Source organism: Catharus ustulatus, chromosome 12 (genome assembly GCF_009819885.2).
Source record: "Catharus ustulatus isolate bCatUst1 chromosome 12, bCatUst1.pri.v2, whole genome shotgun sequence".
In the NCBI taxonomy this organism is placed as follows: domain Eukaryota; kingdom Metazoa; phylum Chordata; class Aves; order Passeriformes; family Turdidae; genus Catharus; species Catharus ustulatus.
Window position 1 is genome coordinate 18,732,164 of NC_046232.1, and position 11,034 is coordinate 18,743,197.

The 11,034-nt window shown below is 45.3% G+C and overlaps 1 protein-coding gene across 2 annotated transcripts; it reads right to left on the bottom strand.

Annotated features, from left to right (window-relative positions):
- Positions 1–290: 290 nt before the first annotated feature.
- Positions 291–11,027, bottom strand: SPG21 (SPG21 abhydrolase domain containing, maspardin). 2 transcript variants are annotated; one of them, XM_033070516.1, is made up of 9 exons: positions 10,926–11,027; positions 7,876–7,969; positions 4,478–4,639; positions 3,604–3,684; positions 2,850–2,995; positions 2,282–2,390; positions 1,726–1,833; positions 1,230–1,370; positions 291–934 (listed from the first exon to the last, which is right to left on the bottom strand). In XM_033070516.1, exons 2-9 carry the CDS (start codon positions 7,936–7,938, stop codon positions 812–814), a joined length of 933 nt encoding a protein of 310 aa, XP_032926407.1. In that variant the 5' UTR covers positions 7,939–7,969; positions 10,926–11,027; the 3' UTR covers positions 291–811. The 2 variants fall into 2 exon arrangements, with proteins under 2 accessions (XP_032926407.1, XP_032926408.1); XM_033070517.2 differs by having other exon boundaries at positions 10,945–11,021.
- Positions 11,028–11,034: the final 7 nt, after the last annotated feature.

Here is an 11,034-nt window from a genome sequence, read left to right on the forward strand (position 1 = left end):
CATTTTCATTTGTCATGTAAACCTTCTATTTATTTTTTACAGCATCTCAAGGGGAAAATAATGTCTGTAAAATAAATCTAGATTTTATCCTTTAAAGTTGCAAATTATATCTTGTCATCTTTATTAAAAAAACACTACAGCATTCTTCCTTAGAGCTAAACCAGTACAACCTTATAGTTAAGGCTTGAGAGGAATCAAGCAGGTGGTGGTGGCTTTCTTCATTTCCAGAGGTGTTTGTAGAAGCAAACCAGGACTGCTGTTTTCTTGGAGTCAAAACAAGCGACACTTGCTGAAAGTGAAGTTTTATTGAAAACCATTTTTAAGCAGCAAGAAAGTTAAAAATTTAAATGCTTTATTTCAAATAGAAACAAACTAACTTACAACACAATGTACGAAGCAAATAAGTGAGGGTGACATACATCTTTTAAATCAAATATTCAACAAAAATATGTCAGCTTATAAGTACGGAATCTGCATGTGGTAATATATACAGCCAAGTGAAAAGTATAAAAAGAAATACCGTTCTGCTTAGGAACATGATATAGTGAAGACTCTGGTAGAAAAAATGTCTTTATTTTTAAAAGTGTAGTCTTCAAAGATGCTTCCTTGAATCCAAAGACTAAAAATGAAACAGATCTATCCCATTACACTGCTGGAGGTGTCTGTCCATGGGTAGTTCACCGACTGTTGATCCTGCTGGAATCACACAGTGATAATCGGCTAACACAAGGGAAAAGGCAGAGTGGGAGCAGTTGATTGTACACAGGAAGACCACCAAAGCAATGCCTCTGTTCCACTGACACTCCCAAGCTTACTGCTCTTCTTGCTCAGTGCTGGTGTGAAGGTTGATCTTTTGGACTTCCAGCTCTTCTGCACTGACCATGGAGGGATCGATGGCTGCGTACCGGGTACCGTGGAACTGCAGCAAATGGATCTGTTGGACAAGGGAATAACACAGAAACAGCTGTAGGAGCACAGTGTCTTGGTAAAATAGAAACATTGCTTCTGAGCAACTTTTGTGAGGGTGAAACCACGGCTCTGAAGTGCAAGAGTTCAGAGACAGAAAACCCCCAAAGCTGGCCCAGCATGGACACAGCTGCTCCCAGCCCTGCCCCTTTGGTATCAGCAGCACAGAGCACACAGGGAAGTTAAACAAAAACAAGCTCAACAGAAGCTTCCTTCTGCTGTTCTTGTGGCTAAACACATTCAGATTGAATTCAGGAACTCACTTGAATGTACAGGTTGACCTCAGCACTCCTGCAGAGGTAGGGGAAGTTGCCTCCTGTTTTGAGGTGAGCTCTTCTGGCGTTAGGGTAAAGTTTATACATTTCTTCTTTTGCTTCCGTTGAAAGTGCGCTTTGGTCGAACACCTATGGAACAAGTCCCAGCAGTGAGTTCTGAGCCTCAGATTTTGTTGTTACATCAGATTGGCTGCATGCTGCTCCTAGAAGAAACCCTCAGCTTCTTTATGGAATGGTGTTAATGAAACAGAACAAGCAAATCTGGGCACTGACAGCTAGAAAGCCAATACTGTAATACTGAAACTTATGGTACGGAATATCTAGTTCATAACACCGCACAGAAAAGTTGTCCAGTAAGCAGAAGGCTTCCCTAAATAGGAAGTTATATGCTGCAAATGCTTGCTAAGTTGCTAACTGAATATCATGGTTCTTCCTGCCAAAGGAAGGAGATAGTGTTTAATTAAAAAAATTGAGACTCACTTACATCCATAATGGTTACGGGGATGTCTCGGATTTTGTGAGGTTCTACATAGGAGTTCTGGCAGTTGAGGGTGAGTCTTGAGGCCAGCTCACTCTGGCCCAGGCTCTCCAACTTGTAATAGAGAGAAACACTGATTAACAACATATTTCACTGCAGGAAGTTAATGCAATATTAACAATACAGCCAAAGAGAAGATAGTTCTAAAGGGATCAAGGTTATAATTCCAATCTAGTATTACTCTGCGTGAGACAAATGCCTAAACCATGTTCTGTGAGTTGTTCCTGCCCCAGAGTACAGCTTACAGATCTATCCCAGCATTTTCTCCTTTTCCACCTCAGTTCCTTGACTCCTCTTGATTGACACAAATAAACAGAACTAAGGTAGAGGGTCAGTGAATCAGTTAAACTGCTGCGGCTGTGACACTCAACACCTGCTGAAGATCCACTTCTCATTCCTCCCTCCTGGCTCAATGACTGAAGAAAGCAGCAGAAATATCTACAACCTCCCACTCAGTAAGTACAGAGTGACCCCACAGCCTTCAGAGCACTCAGCCACCTACCCTGTCCACCATGAAATCAATTCCATCAGCCATTTCAGGATCTAGAGGACCAGATGCAAAATTCCCAAGGACAATTTTTTTCAGCATAAAAGCAGGCATCAGCCAAAAGCTAAAACAGAAATAAGAGAGATGTAACAATATCTTCAAGCACCAATGACTCAACATCATGATGCTGTATTGTAAATGTTTTCTCTCCTTGCACAGACCTTGTGTTTTAACTTCAAATTCAATCCTTGAAGAAACTTCCAGTTATATGGTAAAAGGATACTTTAAACATGGTGAACAACACTCTTCTTGCTCTAAATGGTTTTATCAAACAACAGGTAGAGTTCTTAAATCTGATGGCACATCCACAGAGGATCACAGAACAGTTTGTCTAATTTCACACTCTGAATTGTGAACATTTCCCTTCTCTTGTGGTGTGCTTTTAAAAGTCACAAGTATTCCATGCCACATCTCCCTTCCCCAGACTGGGATCAGGTTAGACACACATCCAACATATTCAATGTGACATTTCATTGCAAGAAAAATTAATGCCATGAGTCTGCTTCTTGTCTGTCTGCTTTACCTGTTGGCTGTCCACGTCTGATTGAAAATAGAAGTGTCACTAAAGGCATTACACAAGATCAGAGATTGGACTCTGGGAGATTTGTGTGTGTATTCAGCAAACTTTTGAGCCAGAAAGCCTCCCAGAGAAGCTCCAAAAAGGTGAACCTAATGCAAGGGAAAATAAAAAAAAAACCAAAACAAATAGATGATGAAATGTGACCTCTGAGCACAGTGCTTCATTACAAAAATAGGTCATTCCATTTTACCTTGTCCTCATAACCCATTTTTTGAAAGAATCACTGTTCCATTCATCTCCTGGTTTTATGTGCAATATAAATGTGATAAATACTATCAAAAGGAAATGTTTCCCACAGACTCACAGTGTCAATTTCTTTGTGTTCATCAAGCTTAAGAAAAAACCCAAACATTTCACTTTGTTCTCTATAGTTATCCCAGCCCAAGAGACTCAACTGTGGTGTTCTACACCATGTGAGTTAGGAAGGATAACTTTGACAGGATCTCACAAAAAAATGAAGTTAACCCATACAATTTAATAGGCCTGGAACAGCAGCTGAATTCAGGCCAAGTACAATTTCCAAGGGCATTCACCTTCAAAAATAAACTAGTTTCAAATGTGAAAATGCAACACAGCTCTTTATTTACAGGCTGTATTTTTGTATCCTATTTTCTGCACTGGCTCTTAAATGAGACTGTTTCAAACATCAGGTTTTTTATTGCAACAATTTGTCCGTTTCCTTGTCTCAAACACTCACTTTATCCAGCTGAAGATGGTCTAAGAGTTTCCTGAATCCATCACAGAACTCGAGGTGATCCCAGTACACCGGATATTGCAACTAAAATAACACAAAGTTAGAAAAAACTGGCTGAGCTCAATCCGCTTCAAAGTTGTACCAATTCTCACATTTAAGGTTTCAAGACAATGCTGTGCCTCTCCAATGTTATGAAGTTCCTCTTCAAGGTCCTCAGAGCCCAAGGGTGCCAACACCTCCCCCTCAGTTACACAAAAACACACCAAGTGCCACAGAGCAGAGTTTGCTGGGGAAAGTGCAGCATTGCCTCACTGTGAGCAGTGGGAGGGGAGGCTGCAATGGTTCTTCAGTGATTTTGTAGCATGTAACAGATACAGAAACCATGAACTGCTGCAAAAGACAGCAGTACTCCTAAAGCCAGGATGTTTAATATATTGTACAAATCAACACTTCAGCTCAGGAGCTGAGAAGCCCCAGAAGTGCAGGCTGGTAGGATTTAAGGAGTGAAATAGCATCAGCAGCTATTATATAGTCTAAGAACCATGTTATCCACCATCCCTGAGGAAAACATGGAAACCCTGGACTAGCTCACGTATTTGCCTCAGGGCTAACAAAGATGCAGCTGGAGGCAAAAGCACCTGTGTCCAAGTAGGCTGAGAAGTCAACAGTGTGCAAGCACAAGGTTTTGGGTAAATACTGCTGTGGACATACAGCAGATTCCAGCCTGGATCCACATGCTAACTGCTCTGTAGTACCACTCAGCACGAAGTTTTTTGGTGAATTCCCTAAGTCAAAACTAAGAAATTCATTATCCAACCTCTACTCAGAGCAACAAGCACAAGAACACCACCTTTGACACAGGGCTGAGAATACTCACAGCAATAACTCTGTAGCCCCATCCAGTCAGTGCCAGAATTTGCTGGAAAAACACATCTGCAGTTCCACTCACAGGAGGGAGAAATATGAGTGGGCAGCGAATGCTCCTCGGTCCTGCATCATACAGGGACCAGACTTTACTGTCGTCATCGTCTACAATTATCTAGAAAGAGAGGCACAGAGGGGAGAACAAACACAATACAAGTGAGGCTCTTCAGCCAGCTTCCAGGATGGCTTCTAGAAATCTCCATCTTCTAGTAAATGTTATAATATTTTTACTCTTCTTCACAATAGCTTTCAGGGTGTTTTCTAACCAGAATGACAATGTGGATACAGCTGGAACAGAATTGTGGCCACACACCACCAGAGAGAATATTTTGTGCATTGTGACAAGCTGGATAAGGAACTGCACCTCAGGAGAGACCCAGGAGGTCAGTTCAGGGTACCAAGAGCAGCAGCTGGAGGCTGGAAGAGCCAGCACTGCCCCAGGGACAGCTTTTTAAACAACCACTGATATTTGCATCCACGGACAGAGGATGTTACAGGTCTGGAAGCATGCAGGCCTGCAGAATTAAGCAGCTATCACCACAAATTATTGATCTGAAACACTTAGAGCTGCCTGCCAGAAACAGAGATACACACAACTCCCAGGGCAGCACTGCAAGGCTGACCTGCAGGGAAAAATGCTTCCATCATCTGGCAGCATCTCAGAGCATCTGGATTGCCCAGGATACACGGCTGGCTGAGGGAGATTACTCACACACAAGGTGCTACAATGAGCAGCTCCTCATTCAGTACCACAAGTCCTAGCATAATTACTACCTTCAGAAGTGTTAAAGATTGGGTCTTCTTTTCTGGCAGCACCAAAGCCCGAGTTGTTTTGACAAGGCCTGTTCTACCAGAAACTGCTTTCTCTATTCTGGATGTTCTTTCAACTCCACAGCCCAACAGAAGCTGCATCTTGTATCAGATCAACAAGCACAAACCTCTGGGGAAAGCCTGAGTCAAGCAGCCAGAATACATCTCCTCTGTATTGAGATTTTATAGCTTTTTGAACAGTAATATACAGGCAGGATTTGCTCTTCAAACCCAGCAATTAAGTTTCCCAGCAATCAGAGGAGAACAGTGTATCACAAGTCAGATTTGCTTGACTAACAAATCTGCTCCTAATAAAGCCAGTATTTCAGGCTCTGGGAGCATGTGAGGAATCACATGATAATGTTGTTTTCTAAAGTCTCTATTAAAAAAAAGACAGATTGCATACCAGAGCTTCCAGACCACTGAAACCATTTAAACATAAACTTTGTACAAAAGTCCTCCCAATCCCCCCCCACAACAGCTCCTTGCACACAACCCTTGGGCTCCAGGCCCTGCTGTTCTCAGCTGTAATTCCTTCAGCAATGTTGGATCCATTCAGGGTGGCTACTACCAAGTTTACCTGTAGGAGTATGACCAAAGGCAGACTGCAGTCTTTGACATCTTTGAAATGACAACACCAAAGTTAGTTCATGCCCAGAGAGCTGAAGCTGAGAGATAAGTTTCTTTCCTCCAGCCCAGATAGTGAATCAATGGTTTAAGCACGTGTTCCAGTTGATTTCTAGCCACATGCTGGACAGTTTAACTCCAGCTCCTGAGCTGTGTAGGAAGCAGTGTGGTTAACTCCTGACTTGGGAGGTCACCAACCTTTTTCTTCTTCTGTTTGATCAATCAAGGTCAGCTACAGTTCACACAGAAGGTAAAATCTGCACTGCCTCAAAACAAAGAGCAGAACTTTTCAGCAGGGCCAGGATGTCCCTTGATGAAAACTTTTAGGAAGGGCTCAGATAAGACAGTGAGTGGTGTATGCAAATGGAGGCACACAGGCAAAGCGGAGGTTCAGTTAAAAAATGTTATTTTCTGTGCTGCACTTCCTATATCTGACCAGAGCAGGAAGGAGGATGGAGCTGTGGATTTCCTGTGCCTGTCAGGAGAAACATCTCAGCACATTCTCCAACAAACTGCTCTGGCTCTGCCTCCTTGGGCTGATGTGACAGCAATTACCAAGGCTGGTCATTCCCTCCTCTGTACTGCACATGCTTTGCACTTCTGGAGGGAGAATGCAGGCACATGTATTCCCAAAGATTGCTTCAGAGATTAATTACATTTTCAAATTGGGCTTTTTTAAATTCTTTCTCCAATAACCAGGACTAGGTTTATTTCTTCATACCCACATCCACCACTGTGGCATCATTTGCCTTTTGAGGAGACAGAAGCACTCAGAAGGGTAAGGCATTCCCCAGTCTGAAGGTCACCAGGTCACCATCAGCTTCAGCTTACACACATCCCCAGTTATGAAACCCTGAGCAGTGGCAGCAGCTGAAGGCAGTGGCTGCTGGCACTGAGCTGCAGCAGGACCACGTTCCCTTGGAACCATAACCTGCAGCTCCTTCCATTCACCACCCTGCATCCCACAAAGCAGAGCCTCAGAGCACTCACACATCTCTCTGCTGAAATATTGACCCCTAAAGGTGCTTCTGCAAGCCCACACAGTCACCCAGATAAAGGAACCACACCCAAGCCAGCTTAGCCCAAAATCAAACTGTAACACACCTGAGGCTAGACAGGACACTGCTGCTCAGCCTGCACAGCCACAGCAGTGACCATGCTTGCAGCAGCAGGGTGCAAAGGCAGGGCTGTCTCAGCCTGGCAGCAATCTGGGCTGCTGCAGGTCACTCTAACCACAGCCCCAGCCAGCCTGACCTGCAGAAGGTACACGAGGGCTTTACTGGGTCAGGAGTTACATTGTGCACTGCATGCCCTCTGCCACCCAGCACGTAGAGAGCAGAAGTTGGAGCCCTGCACACCTCAAACATTGTCCTGTGGCTCTGTGAAAGGATGTGGGGAAATCCAAGCTAGAGGAGAAAGAGGTTGGACAGTGTGATTAAGCAGAAGAAACTGTCTGGGTTTTCCCCCCGTGGTTAATTTAAGGATATTCCCATTCTCAGGAGCCTGTGTGCAGCCTGACTGCTGGGAAGGAGCACAGGACATTGCTTGGGCCTGAGGACAACGGGCAGGAACAGTGGAGGGGGCTCTGGCAGCTCAGTCCAGTGCACCCAGGCAGCTCTGAGGGGTCACACACAGGATGCCCAGCACACAGCACCCCTTTGGAGCTCCCTCCTCAGGCATGGCTGGCTCTAGGATGGCAGGTACTGCTGGCATGGCTCACAGCTGCTGGGCTCTGCTCCCCACCACAGGCAGGAGTGACCTTCAAGGAGCGTGTGAAGATGAAGGGTGTGCTTTCATGCACTCACATGACACGTGGGACAGCAGTTCAGGAGATAAAGCAGCACAGTAGCACAGTCACAACTGCTCTGTATTAACAAAATGAGAGGAGATACTTCACCCACAAGATTTACATACCTTTTTAAGAGGAACTGTGCTTCTGAACCAGTTGTAGTCAGGAGAGACTTTAATCTCTCCCATGATGTTTAGAAAAAACTCAGTTTGGGTCAGCCTGAAAAAGAGAGAGAATGAGAAATCAATACCACAGTTTCACCGAGGGCAGCTCTTGGAAGCTGTGCTATGTAAATAAAGCAGTGCAGGGTCATTTGCTCTCATCAGTTGATGGCACTACCTCTGACTCACACTAAGTTCACTTTTGCTCAGTTTTCATCAAACCATGCAATTATTCTCCCAAGAGGCAGTCACCTGACTGCCTTACTGCACCAGCCTAATTATGAAATGATGATGCTTCTGTAGCAGCATTCCCCTGTGATAGCTGCAGAGAAAGTCAATTGTGTTTCAGCCTCTAAGTGGCTTCAAAACCTAAAGCATGTTCTTGGTTTCTTTTAAATTGATAAGGCACTCCAAGTTTATAGCTAATAAATATTCATACAATTCACTCAGGAGTTCACACCACAGACATTATTCCTTGAACCTACTCAGTATTCAGGTCACGATTTTCCATCTGAGTACAACTGACCCAAACGAGTCCCAAAGCACATCAGGAACATCACCTGATCCGAGGCTTAATTTACAGAAAATCCTTGAAATTTTAATTCTATCCACACAGAAGCAGGCTCTTGTCAGGAGTTACCAATGAAGAAATCCTTGAAGCACACCAATTAACACAGCACAATTTGATTCTGAGTTGGGTTCACACAGGAATGCCACTAATTCACTCCCCAGCCAGAATGTCCAAGCATACATAATGAGCATCTTATAATACTCCATTAATTAGTAATAAACACTGAGGTAGCTCCAAGATTTAAGTGTTTGGGGTTTTTTCAAGCAGCAAGAGACCATTAGCTTCCATTTATACAACAAATGGCATCAAACACTTCTGAAGTTTGCAGACTCAATAGCTTCCCTCTGAAAGCCAGCTGCCTTGGGAGATTATTTTCATGCATTCACACACAGCACCAAGCATAGAAAAACAAAGAAACTTTTGCTCTTGTTACTTAACAGTTGCCAAGTCTAAATCAGTAGGTTTTGTTTCTTAATTCTTCATAAAATAAGACCTCGTTGTGTTCTGTGAGTCACTCCAATTCATTTGTCCCTGCAGGAGAGCTGCTGGTGGGCAGCTTAACCAGTTTCTGGGGTTACAGCTGGATTAAGTTAGGTACAATTTCCTCATCTTTCAGTCTTCATTTGCCTTCTTCCAAGAGCACAAAATTTGCATTTTAAAAGGGAAAGTAATTTCCAAACTGCATGACAAACACACACTTTCACAAAGCATGTGCTACACCTCCCATGTTCAAAAGTTCGAGGTTGGCTGTTCAGCTCTCCGGCTGCTGTTTCAAATTTGTGTGGTTTCACTTCGGTGCTTGCACCAACTGTTCTGCTCTCTGTCAAAGTCTGGCAGCAGGTAAGGGTACAAAACTACAGCAAGGGTAAAAAATATCTATCCCAGCAACCTGCAAAGCAGAGCAGGTGCAAGGATGCTGTCCTGGGCTCGGGGGCTGCAGTCATTGGAGCGAGGAAACCGCGGTTCAGACTAATTCCTTTCCATAACCACACATCAATGGCTTTCTAAAAGCTCTCCAGAAAACGACAGTGTGATAAAACTGTGGCAGACAAACAACAGGAAATGCCTTAAAACTCACATTATCTTGGACTGTTATTACACAGACAGGGCTCCCACAGACACAGAGGTGCCACAGAGGGAGACTTTCCTGCTGCTCACTCTGGTTGCCAGGGACGGTTGGCAACCTCTTCCTGCTGTGATCACCCCCCTACTTGTGCCACCTCAGTCTTTCAGCACCCCTAAGCTAACTGCTGGGGGCTGGCAGCACAGAGCTGTGCCATTTCAGCAGGTAAGAAACAGGTACCATGCAGGTGGACTTTGTGCTGTGCCTGTACCTTGCCTGGTACCACAGCGAGTTTAGAGTCCACCTGAAACCCAAATTTTGAACTTCCCAGTTCAAGTGTCAGCACTCACAGAAGTGAGCCACTGGCCTCTAACACCTGGGCTGACTCCCACCAGCTTTCTTCTGAAGGAGCATCTGTGATCACAACTCTTAAGGGCAGCCTTTCTCTCCAGCAAGTGGAAACTTGGATTAGAGAATGTCCTCTTATTGAATTTTTTTTTCTCCTTTCCACAGAAACACAGCACTAAATATGTACACATAAATACTCATATTAACAACAACTACATGTGATTTCCAACCCAGAGAAGCTGAACCATTTGTGTTAAATAATGAACTCAAAACAGGGATTCAGCTACTGATGGTAACTCAGATCACAAAGAGCCTTGTGCTGATCATGATCAGCCTCTAAACACGCAAGTTTCATTTCTAGTAAAACCAAACAACCTGAAGAACTTTAACCTCTTAAAAACAATTCCTCTGGAAGAATCACCTAGGGATGTACTCAGAGCACTTGGTAATAGCCTCCTTGTGAGTTATTCCACTACACTAATAACATACTCCATTCATTATTGATTTTAAAAGACAATGAGAAAGATTGATGTGTAACCGGGATATGGCAGCAGAACCTTCCCCTCTCCCCCAGCGCTGCTCCCACCAACCCTGCCCCCAGCCCCTGCTCCTTCCCCTCCTCAGCCACTTTTGGCTCCACAGCTTTGCAGGGAGAAGGGGACAAAAGCGCAAACCCCAGCTCAGCTCTCCCCGCTGCAGCACAGGCTGAGGCAGCCCTTTCCCCTGAGAGACCCCGAGCAAACGGAGCCCCAAAGGCTTTGGGCTCCCTGTGGGGCCGCATCCCGACCCTCGCCCTTCTCTCCCTCAGGGGCCGCAACAACCCCGCTCCAGACCCCAAAACACACCCCCCATCCCCTCTGGCACAGCCTCTCCAGGACTGACACAGTCCCGAAGGAGCCGAGACCGCCCCGCTCGCCTCAGCGCCCACCCGGCCCCTCAGAGCTCCCTCCCCGCTGCGGGGCACTGACAACAGGGGCAGGCCCGTCTCCACAGCGACGACCCCCGCCTTTCTCATCACTGCTGGGCGCTCACCGGCTGGCCGGGCGTTCACCGGCTGGCAGGGCTCGGGGACGAGGAGCAGGGTCAGGAGCAGCAGGGCCAGGAGCTCCGGGGCCGCCGCCGCTCTCCCGCCTCCCGCTCC

Bases quoted from the DNA above. Each gene is read 5' to 3' on its own strand.
- SPG21 (XM_033070516.1), bottom strand. From the start codon at position 7,938: ATGGGAGAGATTAAAGTCTCTCCTGACTACAACTGGTTCAGAAGCACA. The intron at 2,391-2,849 runs GTAAAGCAGACA...TTTCTGTTTTAG, and splicing joins CAGACGTGGACAGCCAACAG to CTTTTGGCTGATGCCTGCTT. The intron at 1,371-1,725 runs GTAAGTGAGTCT...CTTGTTCCATAG, and splicing joins TCCCCGTAACCATTATGGAT to GTGTTCGACCAAAGCGCACT.